This window comes from Convolutriloba macropyga, chromosome 1, assembly GCF_964194025.1.
Source record: "Convolutriloba macropyga chromosome 1, txConMacr16.3, whole genome shotgun sequence".
Taxonomy (NCBI): Eukaryota; Metazoa; Xenacoelomorpha; order Acoela; family Convolutidae; genus Convolutriloba; species Convolutriloba macropyga.
In genome coordinates, this window is record NC_134468.1 from 59,325,620 (window position 1) to 59,345,399 (window position 19,780).

At 34.5% G+C, this 19,780-nt stretch overlaps 1 protein-coding gene across 6 annotated transcripts; it reads right to left on the reverse strand.

Moving 5' to 3' along the window:
- Window positions 1-507: 507 nt before the first annotated feature.
- LOC142340983 (N-acetylmuramoyl-L-alanine amidase AmiD-like) lies at window positions 508-15,365 on the reverse strand. 6 transcript variants are annotated; one of them, XM_075391798.1, is made up of 3 exons: window positions 15,056-15,365; window positions 6,284-6,341; window positions 508-2,254 (listed from the first exon to the last, which is right to left on the reverse strand). In XM_075391798.1, exons 2-3 carry the CDS (start codon window positions 6,325-6,327, stop codon window positions 1,120-1,122), a joined length of 1,179 nt encoding a protein of 392 aa, XP_075247913.1. In that variant the 5' UTR covers window positions 6,328-6,341; window positions 15,056-15,365; the 3' UTR covers window positions 508-1,119. The 6 variants fall into 6 exon arrangements, with proteins under 6 accessions (XP_075247913.1, XP_075247905.1, XP_075247929.1 ...); XM_075391790.1 differs by having other exon boundaries at window positions 508-2,257; XM_075391814.1 differs by lacking the exon at window positions 6,284-6,341 and having other exon boundaries at window positions 15,056-15,362.
- Window positions 15,366-19,780: the final 4,415 nt, after the last annotated feature.

Below are 19,780 nucleotides of genomic sequence, written 5' to 3' on the forward strand. Positions count from 1 at the left end.
AATCAGTTAATTAATATAAAACCTTATAAAGGTGTAAACAATGTCAATGATAGCTCGAAAAACATCAAAATTGCCCCAAGCTTGATTTTGAAGTTGGATAAGTTAATTTTTGGAAAATTGCAGTTTTAATCATTAATTATTTTCTAACTGATTTTGGAAAATTCGAAATTTCAAAAAGGAACAAGATGTCTATGCGAGGAACAGGGCTCACTGAACAACAAAGTATTGTCACTAAAAGAACGGTCTCAAATGCGCGAATTAAGAGGACAACTAAAATTAGTCTTCTGATAAAGGCACTTTCCTTTGGTCTGGCACTGATCTAATGCAATTCTTCAGAATTACAAATATTATTAAAACTGCTGGGGGAAAAGCAACCAGCCATGTCCAACGAATGTGCAATCAGCCATGTGCAACAAAGCAACGGGAACTTCATTCGTAGAAACACTCGCTAGAATACGTTAGCTTCTACTGCAACAAATACTCTTTCGACAAAAGCATTGTTCCAAATATAATGGAAAAGTTTTAATTCGTTTTAGGTATTAAAAAGTGTAAACAAAAATAAAGCTCCTTTATTACAAAAATGGCTATATTAGGAAGCACCATATTTCAATAGAGATGAATAAGTGTAAAGAGATATGATTCTCAGCTATACAGAGATAGAACTAAAGTTAAATTTTCTTACCAGCACTAAAAAAAGTAGCGAAGGCAACTATCTTGTCAAATTATTGTACTATGCAACTAGATGATACGCCATCAGTTCCGATAACTCATGGCGAGCAATAAAGGTACATTATTCTGTATGTCTTGCTGATTGACATGGAACTCAGTTCATGTATAGATTACGTCACTCCGATGAATTAAGAGAGAAAATCAGGCATTAATCAGGAATCGCTGTTTATAAGACAGATTCGCAAGATATAGGACAGAATTTCAAAATGCAAGAAGTTTTAAAATGTGGCACTGTATAAAGGAAAATCGATATTAATCATGTTTAAAGAAATACTATCAGATCTATACGCTTGCAACATCTTTCATTTTACAACCCAAATGTACGTCAGTAATATTTCCTCAAATCTGGTAAATTACATTCTACTACAGGTACTTCGAAACTATTCAAATCTAATCACTTTCCGCAAACTGTTCCAGAATATCTTCCAAACATTTCACGTGGTTTTCATTCAACTCAAACAGAGGTGAATATCCGGCCACGCCTTTAAAGATCTTATCCCAAGCCAACTTGAGAATTTCACTTTCGACTATTTCCTCACCAAAGAAATGCAGCCAAAATGCGAGAATAGCTTTTCTAGTCGAATCACTATACACGCCCAATTCCTGCTCAACAATGTCATACCCATATTTGGTCAACAACTCCTGCGCTTTTGTTCCTTCTTCTGTAAGCTTTTTTCCGGTTTCTGAAAACGGAATAACAATTTTCGGGTCCTTTACTAGACACAAATTGGCCTTCCTTGGAAATATGCCGAAATCTTGTGTGATGTTTAAACCGGTGAACATCTCATCCTTCGACGCGTTCGCTAGTACACCCCATGGGAAGTAAGGATTCGGATCAATTTTTCGGCCAGGAGACCAATCGCTATGACCAATCATTTTTTGAGCTTCAATTGTTGGGAACTCATTCATAAGTTGTTCACATAACAGGACGTTGGCACGCATTTGTGCTTTCGAGTATGGTTCATTTCCGTTGTTTATATTTTCGATTCCAATGGACCAACTATTCATGTTGTCCTTCATGCCCGAATAATCGCCGAATAGAAGTTCTGAGCCATTAGAGAAATTGCCGACACCAGCATGGTATGCTCTAAAATCCCTATGAACAAATTCATAAACAGTGCCGTCTTTGTCAATCACAAAATGGGCAGAAACTTTTCCCTTGGTAAAAATATCGACTGTTCGTGAAAAATTTGCAACTGTATTATGCTGCACAATATACACTGGATATGCTTCTTGGTAAAATCTCTCTCCGTCGACCAGTTTAAACCTGTAGTTGAAATTATTACATTTTCCCGGTTGAGGGTTGACGATCTCACCGCTTTCTCCCGGTTCCAGTGGATATTTTTGCATGTCTCGCAAATACGTGGTATTGTACTCCATAATAACAGGATGGTTTTGCTCCTCAAACTTCGTACTCTCTGCAATAGTATTTTCTCTCAGGGTAACTATATATTTGGTCTCACTACCTTGAATCGACACGAATATAACGACGAGAAATAGTAAAAGAAATTTTGAAGTTCTTCTGCTGCTAACACAGATGAAGACAGGTAATTAAAATTATTCAAAACATGGCTTTTATTGTTCCGACCCTCTTGAGGGGGGAGGAACTATATACTCAAATGGGTTTTTTTTTGTTCCGTGAATTTCCGCCGATCGATATATTCATCGTAGAGAGTTGAGACTGGTATCATTAGAAATTTTGTCCGGCGTAGAATATGGAATAAAAAAGATTTTTTTTAATTTTCGTTTTCTAAAGGGAGTTATCGAGGTTTAAACTTCTGAGAAAAGTAGAATTCACGTTGTTTTTATTCACATTTTCCGGAATTTTTGCCTAAATTTTCGTCAGTTTTGCTAAAATTTGCTATAATTTTTAAGAATAGTGTCGTTTATTTTATTTTTGAAGACGAACAAGCATTGTTGATTGTTTTAATTTAATTTTTTGGTCAAAAAATCTGGATAAACATTTCAAAATTTAGACTTTTTCATCAAAAACAGCATGAAATAAGCTACTTTAGTCCACTTTGATTAAATTTGCCGACAGTACAACCCCCAACAACACTCATACAATCTTTGTAGACTCAGAGGGGGGGCATTTCTACTTCAGAGTCCGCTGAGAGTGCTCTGTAGTTAAAACTTTGCCTTTTTTGCTAACTTTACTCGTTGATTATCAAAAATGCAGAATTTATTTTGAGTTTTCAACTAACAAATTATCTATATCTACATAATTCGAAAAACCAATTGTTCCTAACGGACAAAAAGCTTTAGCAAGGATAGTTTTGGGCCATTCTTGGACTGTTACAATCCAAAAAAAATCGGGTTGTAATCAGTCGGTCTTTTTTTTAAAAAAGACCTTTTTTTAATAATAAAGAACGGAACATATCAAATCAAAGCTCAGGAGTGATAGGTCCAACCAATTCGCTTACTAAGCAGCTCGAAGCTAATGCATTTAGTTTTTTACTTGAAAGTTTATGGTCGTTTCTTTTTTTAAAATAATTACTTTTCAATAAATAATGGCTTAATTAACTTTTCCTCTATTTTTTTCTTAATTTGTTCAACTTCCAGCTTAGTTTCAGCAAAGAAAGAATGCTTCTTCTTTCTACTGATTTAACATTTATTCTAGGTTGCAGTTTTAAGCCTGAAGTTATTGTTTTCTGGCTTTGATTGTACAAGATTTCAGATTTTTGTTTGTTTTGATATTTGCCAGTTTTTCACGTTTTCTAATTTTGTCACATTATCACATTATCACAGTTCTCATGTCACGTTATTAGCGTTCAGAATAAGGCACATATTGAAATCGTGAAAGATATACATCATCGTTTTAACGGCCTCGACGCCTCTTTCTTGAAGAAATCAATTGAATTTTAAAAATTTTGTCTAACTGTCATTTATACTTTATCGTTTCGGTCGTATGAAATTTCCTGTATAGTGATAGCTTTCATTGGCTTTTCATGGAAAAATAGAAGAACCGATATTCTGATATTAGTAGATAGCTGATGGCTTTCATGACTTTGAAAACAATCGTTCTCCAAAATTAAAAAAAAACTTTTCAATTTCGCAATTTTGTTCTTTTTATGTTTCTTTTTGTTACCTAATCTCGCTGGTTAATTACAGGTCAAATATGGTATTATGGGTGTCAAGAGAATAAAAGGGATTGGAGTCCCAAAATCTTCTTTTAAAGAATTTGTTATGACGTTACTGGTTTTAAAGAATTTGTTATGACCTTACTGGCTTCGACACCGGTTTTTCACAAAAAAAAGTAAATTAATTTGATTTTTGTCATATTTGACGTTCTTTTTGTAGATGCAAGAAATATTCTGGATAATTGCAGGTCTCGAGGGCTTCTTTTTCATGACTAAACGACGCTATTTAAATACTTCTTTTTGTAATTAATGCCTTTCATGACATTGAATGTAATTTTGTTTCGCAAAAAAAATTAAAAGTATTACTTTAGCACTTCGCTTTTTTGTCTACTTGTTACTTAGTCTTACTAATGAATGGCCACGTAATACATTATAGCTGTTTGAAGAAGGCGCAATCGAATATATTTTGAGGGCCAAAATATGGCTTGACGATTTTGACAGCGTTTTCTGGCAAGTTTCAATTGAAATTTTGTTTGTTTTTTTTTGTTGTTCTTTTTAGCCGCTTTAAAAAATGAATAAGGACAGGTCCTAATGCCCTTCTATAGAAACATTGGTAATCGTAAATTTGTAGTAATATTAATTGATTCATAATGGTATTTATTACTTTGTAGTTAACTGTTTTAAAAAAGTAAGTTAATTTTTTTACTTTACTGTTTTTGTTCTTTTTTGTATAATTGCTACCAAACCTTTTTATGGACTGGTCGCATATGTTTTCTGGTGACTTATAAGTTATTTTTGTTTAGTTTTAGGTTTATCTGACGGTATGTTGACTTTTTTATTAAATTTAGTTTTTAAGAGGGACATAAATTTTTTGATGTAATTAATGTTTGTTGTTGTTGTTGTTTGATTTTGCTGTTCGTCTTGACTCGCTTTCTTAATATTGACATATTACAGCAATCTAATGCATCAATTTTTACTCAACTGAGTTATTTGCTTTGGAGGATATCTCATCGTTCATACAGAATTTTTTGAAAAAGACTTGGACTTTTTTGGGATTCGCAAAAAATATTTTTTGGGTTTTTCTATCTGTTCCTCATTTGGTAGACAATTATGCCAAAATTGTGGATGGGCGGGGTCGGAACCTTATGTGCCATCGCACATTATCGAGCCGCCTTGTTCTGCTTCAGATTCTTCTTTACTAATTTATCGGTTTCTTCTGTTATAACTGATAGTAAGAGCAGAAGAGTACTTAATTCGTTTTCTTCAACACTTTGTTGATCACGATACAACATTGCGTACATCAATGAGTTAACTGTACTCATAACTGTCTTAATTAACTGCCTAACGAGCTTAAACCAAACATAGCTGGCAGATTGCCAGAAAATAGCCGCAAAAGATTCGTAGATCGGCAGTCTAAAAAAACAGTAAAAAAGACAGACCAAAAAAATTCGTCTTTTCATTGAAGGCTGATCTGTTCTATTTTGATTAAAAATCTGTATAAGTTATTGCTGCCTCTATTAGCTGATCTCAAATAACCTTCATTTACAGTGACACACACCCATTTGACCTTATCTCTTTGAATTAAAGTAAACAAAAGTCAATTTCAAATTGAGGAAGTCATTTTTGAGAGTGAGGTAAGTCAAGTGTGACCAAAAATTTAATCACGCGCATGAACAAAAAAACTCGCTCCACTAAGAGCGAAAAATGACGTCACACATGCAATTCAGTTGAAATTGCATGAACGAATGAACAAAAAGTGGCTGTGACGTCATATGGTCGTAACAAAAATCATGACGACGAAATAAAAAAACATAGCAGGACAAGTCCTGACGTACAATTCAAAGAATTTTCATTGACTAAAAAAACTAGACCTAAAACGGACTATGAATGGATTGGAATAACCATTTAGAAAAAAATCCTATCCAAAAAATCGAAAAAAGAGTAAAAATCAAAGTGAAATTGCCGCATGTGAACAAAAAACCACTAGCGAGAAAGCGAATTTTTGCTCAAACACCATTTTCTCACTCTACTTTAAATTTAGAGCAAAAAAATTTCACGCCGCAAAACCACTCGCTTTTTCGCTCCATTTCCTGTTTCGGCGTGACCAAAATCACCACTCCAATTTGACTTCAAAAATCATGAAAATGTGTGAACAGATCTTAAAAAAAAAGACAGCGCCCCAATACAATTCAAATTCTTTGAATTGTAAAAAACCAAGCGAAGGCCAATAATAGCCCCAGCTATCGCTGTGCGGCTATTAAAAAAGACCCCAACTTTACTCGGTCAATTTCACGACTCTTGCTATTAGACAACTTGATTAATCTGTAAGGTTAAATTACACACTTAAATGCTTTTTGCCATGTTTACCGAAGACCAGCTTTCTTTACAATGGGTACCGTGAGAAAATCATTTTACATTTACTCGTTGATTATTGATAACAGACTCGTGCAAGTCTGCGCATGCAGTGAACTTACCAAGTGAAAGTCCGCGATGGATATGGGTTCAATGAGCGCCCCATTATGAAACAGAATTCTGAAAAAAGAACTTTGTGTAAATTCAACCAGTAAGCTCGCATTGTTCTATGCGTGCCGCAGAAAAGCCCACATTGGCATTGAAAAGCCTATATTCAATACATGTAAGTACCAAATCTGAAATGATGCCGCCGAAAAGTTTGCCTTGATTTCGCTTCAGTTCATATCGTCTTCCTTTAAAACTTTTAACGGTAAAAAATTAAAGGACATTAACAATTTCACGTTCCTTTTGAGCGACACCCAACTTACAGTGAACTGTGTTTGATAATGCGTGCTTCTAACAGGAATTTCATTGTGGTCAAAAATAATAAATCACCAGAGAAATAATGAACACTGAAAAAACTGGAACAGCCCAATTGTGACAGAGCTAAAACTATTAAAAGAATTGGACGCCGAACTCAAAACTCCTCAATAAATCTTAGAAGAGAAATTATCAATGTTGTTAATCTTAGATTGACTTCTACTTCAAGTTGAAAGCCACTGACACTCTGCTTTCCGCAAGCAGTACAATAACACAAAAAAACTTGAAATTTGGTCTTGAAATTTAAAAAACATTAAAAACATGTTTTGCGTTCTGTATCCTGAAAATCATCAAAACTAATTTTCAAACTTCCCCTGCATTATGTCAACCTTTCTCATCAGAGCATATTTAAAGCCCGGAAAATCCGCTTCAAGGATTCAATTGCTTTCCAATTATTTGTCTTGTTTTGATTTTGGCTAAAGCCACCAGCCTGGCAACAAACTTGACCGTTCGCCTGCCACTTGTTTGCCGCGCAAAAAGATAAAAAGAATAATAATTAGAACGAAGTAAACAAAAAACCTATAGAGATGAGAATAACTTCACGGGAAGAACGGAAAGAAAGATTCAACAAAAAATGACAACAAAAAAAATTGCGCAATTACAATTCAACCAATTCAATAAACCGCAGATATGGATCTCAGGCAGATTTGATTAAAGGAGATGTTTTCTTCTAAATAAAGCAGTTGAACGTTCGTGTTGAATTAATAATAAAAATATGAGTTATGAAACTAACAAAATAAGAGCTCTAGGAAAAACACAAAAAACCCAAAGTAAATTAACTCACGACAAAGCAACTGGAGTTAGAACAGTAATGATAGAAAAGAATAGCAAATTCAAAGAGGCTTTGGGAAGGAATTGTGTTGAACTTTTTCAAAGACTAAAATTTAACACAACAGAAAACAATCTCTACAACCATAGACCATACTGATTCATTTATGCAATTTAGAGAAAAATTACTGATGTCAAAAGTTCTCGCAGAAAAACTTGAGGAACTCCAGAAATCAAAGTTTTTTTGAACAAACAGATTTCGCAAATGTCGGAGCCGTGAGCTTTGGGTAAAAACAGAAGAGCAGTTACATTCGAAGATAGCGATAAAGATTTTCAAATATTGTTTTTGAAAAAAAAAGGGAAATACGGAAGTCTCGAACATCAAACTCACTTTTTAAAAACATACGCAAAAGTTCATTTTGAGAACAAATAATGTCGAAATTACAACAAATCGTGCAGACGAAACAATGACGTCTCAATTAATTCCAACAAAGACAAAGGAGATTCAAAAATGCTATGGAGGAACAGCAAAGAAACAGGGGACAACAGCTGCGGTCAAATTCAGAATATAAATAAATTAAGTCAATATTCGCCCAGTTAGTTAAAAGCTTCGACTATTTGGCGATTGATATGTCGATTGGCATCATGACAAAATACACTAGACTCGCCATTTTTATACTACGGCAGATCATCAAATGGAAATACGAACAGGCGCATAACTAAAACATTTTCTTAAAATCACATCAACGTCAATAAAATATCACAATCTCAACAAATAATTTGTTCAAGCGCAACCAGGAATCAAAAACATTTTTCGATCGACTGCTTCTTAATAACAGTCGCAAACAAATCAGTAACAGTGAAAAAAAGAACACGACAAAAAGTTATTCCGAAAACCTGTTTTCTCTATCACTTCTAAAAAAGGATTTCATTACCTGTGCCTACAAATTTTTCTAACATCTGAGCTGCTCTAGCGCGAATAAAAAGATTCTGCAAATTTAACTTCAAAATATCTTTCAAAATCAAAATGTATCCGCAGATCTTTAAACAGGAGGAGGTCCAAATAAGACCCAATTTCTATGAGAAGTAAAACGAGAAGCTTTATAAATGCATACGTAGATGCTCTGCGCTGCTGAAAACTTTTGTTCACTGGTTGAACAAAACTAATTAGCAAGAAACAACAAAATCAAGGCTGAAGAATAATTGGTCAAACTCAAATAACGGTTTGGGGGGGGGGGGGTTGGGCACGTAACTCAAGTTGGTCCAGTTCGAACCGAACCACTTTGTGCAAAAACACTTTGCCTTTATTTGATGTCAATTTGTATGCAAGATTTATTTTCAGGAACAATTAAGTTTATCGTTTACAACTTTTCCTGAATTAACAAACACTACACCCTAGACCTTGAATTGCCAACGAATGTAATCTTTAATTCTTGAAAAATCATTAGCATTTATCAAAAACTCGAAAAATGTTTAACAAAGGACGTTGCACAGAAAATTCTTGAACACCGTTTTCTCGCACCACTTTTAATCCACTTTTGTCTTGACCAAAACTACAACAATTTGTTTTTCAAAAAGCATCAAAATTTGTATGGGAAGCATGGGAAAAGTCATTGAAATAAACTAGACATTGACGCTCCTAGAAATACCCTTTGAAATCCATTAGTCGAACTGCCATCCATGAACAAGCACTCTTGACATGCATTGAAAAAGAAGTGAAATGAAATGGAAATAACGATCGAAATTGACCGAACGAAGTAAAAAACTGCTTCGAATTCTGAGCCAAAATTTTGGCGTCAAAACAAAAACAGCAGCACAAGTTCTAAAATACAATCCAAAGATATATGGTTCACTCTAACAAAAAAATCAGAACTTTAAAGGACTGGGGAAAACTTGCAACCATTAATCAATAACCATTCCTACCGCAAATCCGACAAAAAAAACTAGAAGTTGAAGAGCTGCACGTGAAAAATTTTCGAAAACCGCTCAATTAATCAAAGATCATATTCCCACTTTCAGTAGGAAAATTTTTGCTCCAGAAAACGACTCACTTTTTTCTCTTTATACTACTTCGGCGTGACAAAAATCAGCAGTCCAATTTTATTTTGCGCTTACCACAAAAATCATCAAAAAGTGGGAGCAGGTCTTTAAAGACAGCATCTCAATCAAAGACTTTAAATTGCAGAAAGACAAAAATTACAACACTTAATAAGCTACACAGCAGAAAAAGAAAAGACGCCACTACAAAACCTGCGTATACATGAAGTGGAAACCGTTCAACATTAGGAAACTGGAAAGATTAAGATTTGCCCTTCACAACATCAAATCGTCTCGTCGAAACAGTTTTGGTGAATCACATACTTAGAGTCTAAGGAACCAAAAGGCTCCAAGTGAACTTAATGCCCTCTGGGCCTTACCTGTTTCTTGTTTATCATCCCTTTTTGAGGACCAAAGTTAAGAGAGTCAGGCGAAAAATCTATCCGGAGAAAAATTGCATAAAAACACAACACGACTGATATTATTGCTACAAATTTTGTTCAAGAGCAACTAAACAACTGATTTGTATCAAATGTCGTCAAACGTTACGCCAAATTAAAAACTTCTGAAAAAGCAATTTTCCAAAGTTCTATTTGTAAAGAAATTTTATGCAGAGTACAGATCTATAATTTGCCAGCACAAATGTCAGTATGGGATGCCGTCAAAGAAGTGTCTGAACAAAAAACAAGTGATGCTGGTATAAAGTACTTAATTTTTTGTAAGAAAATATTGAATATTTCAATCTGCTCATAGCTTTGATTTTATTCCTGAAAGGCAGTCATCGCGAAGCCAGCAGCTGCCACCAAAGTCAAATCTATGAAGTTCCGCAAATTTGAGGAAAATAGGGCTTACAAAAAATATCATCAAATATCGAGGCGTAAATAAGAAATATATTACTAACTGATCAACCCAATCGTATCTTCTTAATTTGAGGTCAAGCAAAAAACTATGAGGTCAAGAGTGAAAAAGTTACTCGAAATATAAAATCGAGAGAATCCTTTAAATGAACACAGTCATGTAGGAACTTTAGGTAAAAAATCAAAGCCGGAAGAATTTCAGAAGCGGCTCGGAGAGTCAAACCATTCCGAAACAAAATGTGATTGCAACCGAAATCATTATCGCTTGTCTGAAAGCAAAACATTTATCACGGAGCCAGCAGCAGCGATCAAACCCAATTCTATGAAATGCCGCAAATTTGAGGAAAATAGGACCTACAATTATATCTTCATATGTCGAGGCCGGAATACCAATTAAATTGTAATAATTAATCAACCCAATTGTTGGCAATACAATTCTATAGTGCCCAAAAATTTATTGTTTTAAATATAAACCGACTAACGTCGGAAGAATTGCTCTCGAACGACTGGCAAGGCAATCAATTAGGAAGGGGCAAGAGAAAATTTCCTAATAACTTTCAACTAAAGGGGGATTTGAACCCACGCTCTCCAAGATGGGATTCCTCGGCAGCAACCACTCGGCTACACAGACTAAAGACCGTCTTCTCTAACAATTATTTTAAAATTAGCAACAGACTTATATCTGAATAAGAGAGTTACTCGAAAGAAATCGAGAGTGAAATCAAAAAATGTTCTAAAAAACAGTCAAGCAATAAAATTTTTGCGCAAAAAACAGCCGGAAGAATTTAGGAAGCGACTCGAAAACGCAGAATTGAACCGTTCCGAAAAAAAATTATAAGTGCAACCGAAATCATGATCTTTTGTATTTATTTCCTCACAAGAGCTGAGAAAATTTGGGTAAAAAACCGTCGTAGAAAGAAGACTTCATTCAACAAGGACATCATCGAGCCGAGCAAAAATGCTAACAACTTCAAATCATGCACAGACAAAACTCTGACAGATAACTCACGTAAACGTCTTGAAACCCATGAAATTTGAATCCTGAAAATAAACCGTCTATTATTGGACAAAAAGCTTTCGAACGACAAGCGGGGCAGTTAAGAAGTCAAAGACTGCAGCTTAGAAAAGCTTCGACAAGGGAGGGGTTCGAACCCAATTGGCTATCAAGCCCTTATGAATTCTTAAAATTAAGAAGTCAAAGATTGTTCAGGAACAAACGCATAAAAACGGTCATGCTAAAAAAGACACACACGTTAATAATACACATTTGTAAATAGACACACTTTGTTCGAGAGCAAATAAAAACAACGCGGCTCGGTAATGTGCGTACGCACAAGGTTCCGACCCCGCTCATCCACATTTTTGACTTAAATGGCTACCAAATGATGAAGAGATTGAAAACTTTCAAAAACATACATATCGTTCTATAAACAACCAATGGAATATAATAATGCAACCCTAGAGGGCCGATGAACGTTGTTGATAATCAGACTACTAGCATCCGATAAAACATAAACGAACCAATTTAACCTATACATCATTAGAAAAACATGGGACTTGCCCTCAATGCGACTGGTCATTAGGTCGACAAAATAAGAGCAAAGAGGTGCGAAGTTCAAATATACGTTTCTAGTTTTGAAAAGAATTAATTTCAATGAAACCCCTAAAATAATCATTTAGATCTCCATAGGAAGCAATTGAGACGCGTCATTAGTCAATGTTCAATTGCTCAAAATTTCAAAGCCAATGGGAGCTACAATTATTGTTATAAATTAAAAAGAAAACAAAAATTCCATAAAATGTACAAACAAAAAAAACTCAAATATTTTATGAAATCTCGTGGTAACAGCAGTAATGAAGCCGCGAAACAAATGTTGAAGCTTAAACTGTTATAGACATTAAATTATAGTTCATTGTAAACGGGTTGCTACCTCGGTTTACCGAGACTGAGCTACAAATCGACCGAAAATTTATTTAAAAATTGGGGTCCTTCCCATTATAGCCCCCATGAAATTATAACCTCCATTATGGTATAATTACCATGTTTGGTGCGGGCTAAAGGTTATCTGACCACTAAGCTGGGGGCGCTATAATGGGAAAGACCCAAAAATTGAAGCTCAAAAATCCAATTATGTTTTTGAAAACAAAAATTTTCAAAAGTCATAACAGAATTAAGGATTCAACAAACAGCGATGGATTAAGTTGCAATACCTCAGGAAGCAAATTGGGCGTGTTAATATCGAGACTAAGTCACGACCCCACAAAATATTAACAAATATATAAAGAAGCCAAAACTTCAAACAATTTTACGGGATCACACTGTTCAAGGCACTACAATTATAGGAGATTACCTGCAAGAACTACAAATTGTCACTTTCTCCTCATTTTTACATCAAAGAGTTCTCTTTATAAAAAGTTTACGTAGACATGACAATAAAAAGAAACCCGGAAATTGAACAGTATAGAAATCTCGAAATTTTCTTAAGGAAATTAATAGTCGAAACAATCAGTCACAACGTATAACCAAGCGCAAAGAAATGTTTGAATCAACCAAAGTACTTGCGACTTCTATTTAGTGAGATTGATTTACAAGGTTACGAAAATTAAAGCAAAAAGGATACAGTTGAAAATTTTTTTTCATTTCAATTTTAAAGTCATTAAAGCAAACAACTATGAACTGATATCTTTAAATAGGTTAAATTATACGCCCTGGTAAAGATATTGAGACCTATCGTTATTAGGTATATAGCGCATAGCAAAAAAACAGAGACAAACATAGTCAAACACAAAGAAAATCCATAAATCTTTGCGAGATAACTGTGTCTCAGCCCAAAAAGCATAAAATATATAACAAAAACAATCAAATATTCCTTCAAATAAGCCTTTTTCCAACGCTGTGCATTTTTCGAATATGCTTTCCTTCAATTGGAAATGTCAACAATGCCATAAATGGACAGGGAAACAAAATTAACTCATAAAATATGCAGTTATGCTCAAAAATTTTGAAAAAATTGAAATGGCGTAGTATCAAAACAAAGAGACCATTAGCTGAACATAAAACCGTTCAGGACATTAAATTACAACCCACAAAAATTTGATTTCTGCCTATTTTTACTGAGACTGCGCCCGCAGTTGAGAGAAATGAGATAAAATACTGGCAAAGTCGAAAAAAATAACTGATTTTTTCATAAAACAATAATATTCAAAGTCATGGCATTAGATAACAACTGAAAAAGTCAAGTTTCATTTATATCTCCTAAAAACAACTGGATCTTTGACTGGGGACAATAAGTCATTGGGCTACGAAAAAGAAAACAAATGAACGCAAAAGTCAAGAAGTACATAAAATTTTTAGGGAAACAATTGGTTAGAGCCATAAAAACCATGCGCTTAAAAAAGTTTACATAAAAAACAATTACACAATGAAAATATTTTTTAAAAGTCGCGCCCCATTAAAATCTAAAAGTTTTTTATCGTAAGGATCAATTGCGAGATGAAGATCAACCCATATGTTGCTGCGCGTTTAACAAAATACTCATTTGTTTGCGAAATAGATCAATATTTTAACAAATTTTTTCAGTTTGTCAAAAATAGAAAAACATTTTGTATATTTATTGAGTTTAAATTTGCAAAACAACTGGCAAAATGATAACTCCAGAAAACTCTCAAAGACAGTGGTTGTACAACTAGCTTGTTTGTCAGCTTAAAAGAATAATGGCCGCAGTTTTAGGGTATCTATTTCCAGCAAATTTAAAGCAAGTCGGCTAAAAAAGCAAATTTGGTCTCAAAATTGGTGCCAAAAAGTCGAATTTTCAAACGTTTTGCATAAATTCTAGCCAAAAACACACAAATCGAACAATTCAGCAACACTCTTCTGTCTTTAGAGATAAAATTAATAACACTACAGTTAACAATTTGAACGAAATTTAGAAAAATTGACGAAAATTAGGTCAAAAACACCAAAAATGTGAATAAAAAATGCTGAAATACGTCTAATATTCACACTTTAAACATCAATAACTCCCTATAAAAAGCCAAAATTGAAAAAAAAATCTTTAATTCCATTTTCTACGCTGGACGGGATTTTAAATGATACTACTCTCATTTCTCTACGATGAATATATCGATCGGCCAAAATTGTCTGAACAAAAAACCCATTTGAGTATATAGTTCCTCCCCCACTAAAGTGGGTCGGAACAATAATTAGTAACTTCGAAAATAAACAAAATCTTTCAGATGGATAAAAAGTAATAAGCTCAAAACTGATTGAGCTGATAATTTACTGAGTTAAACCCGTTAATATGCTCTCATAAACCCAGAAATGTCAATTCCAGATAGTTACATTTTAATGCAGTATCGACCAAAAAATAGCTTTCCAAAAAAGCGAGCTAAAAGCCAAAACAATGAGCCCAATTGACGCAAAAAGCGTTATTTCCTCAAAAACACTTCTCAAAGTTATTCACTCAACAAAGTTATTTTTACAGATTTTACGCCGTCTTAACAAATATCAGCTGAGAGAAATAAAACAAAAGACAAACACAACTACAAAACGGACTCGAACATATAGTACCTTCTAAGGACTCAGCCAAACAGTACCTACCACACGTGAAAAAAAAAACGAAGAAAACCAATACTGATCTTCGAGTCCTTAGGTTTACAACATTTTTTTGAAATTCGTGTGAGAGCAATTAATAAAGTAAACATCTTGTTACCAAACACACAAAGTTGTTATTACAAAGAGAAAAATATAACCTTTTGGTGGTGCAAACCGACTGATAAACGTGACAGGTGGCCAATAACTGAAAGTATCCCAAAATTTTACTAAAAGGCTAGAGCTACAAACAGAATTTTAATGACGCGTCTGAAGAATGACTGTTTTTACGTTAAAACTAATCAATAAATAATTGACCGCCCAGTCGACTTTGATGTTAGGGAAATAACAAATAATTTAGTTATCAGAAAATCAAGTAGTAGAAGTTCGAACAGAATTTTAGAAATAGCGGTTGAACTACTGTGATCAACAGTCTCTGTCGAAATTTCATGTACAATCAATATTTGACCACCATAATCCCGCCCAACTATATTGATAATTATGGACAAGTTATTGTAAGCAAGGTCATTCTATGGTCAAATTAGTTTACATGTTTCCTTGTCTAAATGGAGGTTAGGATTACAATCATAGCGAACCGACCAATCCGTCCGGTTACTGTTGGAACGCATCGGTTACTTATGTACCTACTTAAATAGCTTTAGGGTATCACCAAATTCCATAGAAACTAAATTAAGAAATGCCCTTCCCCATCAATGGGTGAATATTGGCTGGTCCAGGACATAACTAACGTCGGTCGAATTGCTCTCAAACGACCGGCGAGCGGTTGACTTCGTCAGTAGCTAGCCACGGTTTACTGAGGCCAGTCAAAATATTCAAATCTTTATTGTTTCTGGAGTTATGTCAGGCAACCTATATGCAAGACTTTAAAAGCTTCGTTGGCCAGTAATGATCGTTAAACTCAGAAAAGCACATAAATATTCAAAAATTTTGATAACAATTGCAAATTTTAACAAAATCTTGCAAATATTCAAGACATTAAAATCTTCAAAACCATTTCACTGTCTCAACAGACTATTCACTATCCCTATTTCAAGCTTTCAATAGTTTCACTGGGTCATAAAAATCCATAAACTTGGAACACTATTTGAAAATTTTAAATTTTATCCAAAAATTACTAAAATGAAGTCGTAAAAAAAAGTTGTTCACCATTCCTTCAACTCTAGAAATTATTCAGTAGCTTATTATCAAACCTTGCAGGAGGTCCCTGGGATCTTGGTGCCGGAAAAAATTATAAAAACCCAAAAAAATCAAAAACCTGAAAATTTTTTTTTAATGGCCGGTATTAAAATCTTTAAAACCAATCTATTACTTCCAGAAGCTATGCAGTAACCTGCAATCAAACCCTAGAGGAGGTTATGTGGCTCATGAGGTTGGAAAAAACTAAAAGATGACAAAATTTCAAAAAACTCGAAAATTACAAGTTGCAAACAAACTGCTAAAATTTCTGATAGAAAAAGTTGAAAACCAATCCATGGACAAAAACATTTCCCAGTAACTTATTACCAAACCCTAAAGGAGATTTTCTGTTAGGCTGAAAAACCTGTGGTTTTGTAAAATGCAAGTTTTGTAAAAAAAAAATGCTAAAATTCGTGGTGTTGAAAAACATTCCATTATATTTATAAACTATACCCTCGACACCTAGGGATGAAAAAACTCAAAAAATGACAAAAAGTTTCGAAAAGCTCGAAACAGTGGGAAACAGTGGGGTGGGGGCCAAGGCCCGGTGGGGGCATTGGGGTGATAGTGGGGGGGGGCAGCAGTGCGGGTGTCTTCAACCTCTAAGAATTGCTCTTCACACCATAAGTAGGTCTCCAAAACAGTTTGAGCTGAAACATAGATGAAAAACTCTAGGAGAACTCAATGCCCGCTGGGCGCTTCCTGTTTATCCCGCTTTTGAGGACGAGAAGTCAAAAAGCGTCAGACGAAAAATTGGTCAAGCAAAAAATCGCATAAAAAGACAGACAGGACTAATATAATTGCTACAAACTTTGTTAGAGAGCAAAAACTACTGCCCACAAACATCAGCTGAGAGAAAAGTAGAAACAAAAGACGGGCAAGTCCTGAAAACAAACATCCAATGGCAAAAGTAAATGACTCAAACTAACAGCCTCCCTTCTCCAACAGCTCCCATTGAAGAACCAACAATTTGGTGCCGCCTTAGTGTCCTAGAACATCGATTGCAGAGGATGGAGCTCCTTACGAGAGCGACGCTGATTTGTCCTAAGGTATAACATGATGTCAGCATAGCCGTCTTATTTTCGCGAAAAAAGCTTCAATGCCATTTGCTTCAGCACTATTGCAGCTGATGGGCCAGCTCCAACTGGGCACGCGAAGACACGTAGACAAACACGTACACAAACACGTAGACAAATCTGCGCCTAATGTAACTTTGTTCGTATTTGTTTTTTTCAAAAGATTCGTGTTATGTGTAGGCTTTGCTACTTTCGGGCCGAGCTTACGGAAGGCAAATTTTCACTTCAATGTATGTTTTGTTGAATGGCTTCCCAAAGTCTGCTTCTGCTTATGTCTTACCCTTATTTAAGAGTAAGGGTTTCCACTTTCAAAGGTTAAACATGAAGTTTGATCAAATGAGGTTTGACCAAGAAACACGTCACGTAACAGATTCACAGAGGAATTGCGAACGTTCATTGTGTCTCATGCGGGTGTATCCTCCCTTCAAAAAATGAAAGGTATGTGCAAAATAGAAACTCTCATTTCATGCGAATCACTATTGACTCCTTACAAGGTTTCCAACATAGCGAAGGACAGTGCCATCAAGAAATTCGCTTTTTGGTGGGCCAACATGACATCTGTGTGTCAAGATGACATCGGTTCAGTGGCATAGCGCCACTGAACCGATGTCAATTATTTCTTTATAATGACTCAATTATAGACCTTAAAAAAATCTGCTTTGCGAAGTTGTTGCAGGAAACAGGCACATCCTTAATTATCTTTGAAAAGTGTATGCTGTGTCTCATGAAAAAAATTGTGCTTCCAATAAAATTTCCAAGAAACTTTCCGTAACTCTTCCAAGAATTATTTCCAAGAAATATGCTCAGTTGATTGCTCATTTTTTTACCATTCTGTAAGATTGAACTCTACGAGACATGTGTGAAAAAATAGCAGAAAGACTGATTAAGTTCAAAGTTTTGTTTGATATGAAACCTGAAATCTTGAAAGTGTGACGCTTTAAAAAGTATGAAATAATGACTTTTTGCTTGCTCAACTTTCAAATTTAGTTATTGAGCCTTCCTGGATGCCTTTCTCAAGCAGATAAAAGTGTTATCCAGAAAAAGCGTAAAAATAGCTATGCTTAAAGCTCAAATTAACTAACAGATGCAGAGTAAAATTATTTTCCGATAACAAAAACTGCGTATACTACCAAATTTATTTGCCCAGTTACTGATTTACTCCTTTCGCAGAAGTTTTTGAAAGCACTTTAAACCTCCAGTTATTTTTGTTCCGACCCCACTTGTGGGGGGAGGAACTAAATAGTGATGGGTTTTTTTTTGTTCAGTCAATTTGTGCCGATCGATGTATTCATCGTAGAGAAATGTGAATGGTATCATTTAAAAACTAGCCCCACGTAGAAATTGAAATTAAAAAATTGTTTTTTCAATTTCGTGTTTCTTTGAGGAGTAAAGTTTTGTGTGAACACCGCACATTTGGCATGATTTTGTTCTCTTATAGTGTTTTTTTCTTCAAATTACCAATCTTTTATAAAAATATATAAATAAAACTACAATTCAAGCCCCAAAACGCTTCAAAATTGTGTTACCAATAGACAAAAGGCATTAAAAAAGACTAAATTTGGTCTCAAAGGGAAGTTTACTATCAAAAAAATCGAATTTAAACTGAGAGCTGTTTTTTTTAGAAAACTTTATCTTTTTTTGGGTCCTTTTTAAGTCAGCTGAAGACTAGTCGCTTTTCATTTCAAGATTTCGTTATTGACGAATATCATTTACAGTCAAATCAAGCCCAAGGAACAAAAGATTCATTTTCAAGGAATCGCTCATGTTTTTTGTCATTGACTCCGAGTTTTTGCAATTTTAATGAAATTTGTTTGTTCTTTTGGAAGGTTTACTAATTTTTTGGAGTCCTATGGCACACTTTTATTGACTAAAAGTGCCTTGTGTTTCGCAATGAGCCCTAAGTGATCCTATCTACTGGTTTGATCTGACAACTAATGGCTGTTAGAACTTTAAATATAATTCTTTGAAAATTTTTCTGAACAATTATCGATCTTAAACTTATTTTTGTGATCTGTAAGTATCAGTATCAGTGATGACAGGACCCCTTCTTTTCTGCTGCAAACATTCTAAATTAATCATTCTAGCAGTTTTATCTTCTAGCTACTGTCTTTTTGACTTTGATGCCATAAGACATCAAAAAAAAAATTTGAAAATTCTTTTGGAAATTTTTGTATTTTTGGTTCCTGTTGAATTCTTGTCACATTATCCTAATATTGACAACTCCAATTTGCCCAAAGAAAACGTTCACTGGATTGAAGATTAAATTTTCTGATAAAAGGTAATGGTTCAAATTGCTACGACACTTTCTTCTCTCAATTCTCTACTGAATTTTTGATTTTTGCCTTTATTTGCAGTTGCTCTCAATGACTTATTGAAATGAGTTAATGATGACTTATGAAAGACAGACATCCTTGTCATCCCTTTTAAGCATAAATTAGCGAGTTTATTGGCTTTTTGAAAGCTATTGAGTTCAACGGCGTTGACACTACGGGTTTTTTCAAAAACTTTGTGGTTATCATGTATTTGTCAATAATGTTGATTTGTGAAGTCATTTTGTTAAAAATGAAAAATCTCCTTGCTGTCGAACAATTAGTTGAAAATAGAGAAGTTTTA

What these genes read in the sequence shown, in the direction of transcription:
- LOC142340983 (XM_075391790.1), bottom strand. Translation starts at nt 6,327, where the DNA reads ATGGGGCGCTCATTGAACCCATATCCATCGCGGACTTTCACTTG. An exon ending in CCATCGCGGACTTTCACTTG is followed by an intron (nt 2,258 to 6,283) that starts GTAAGTTCACTG and finishes CATCTGTGTTAG; the next exon opens with CAGCAGAAGAACTTCAAAAT.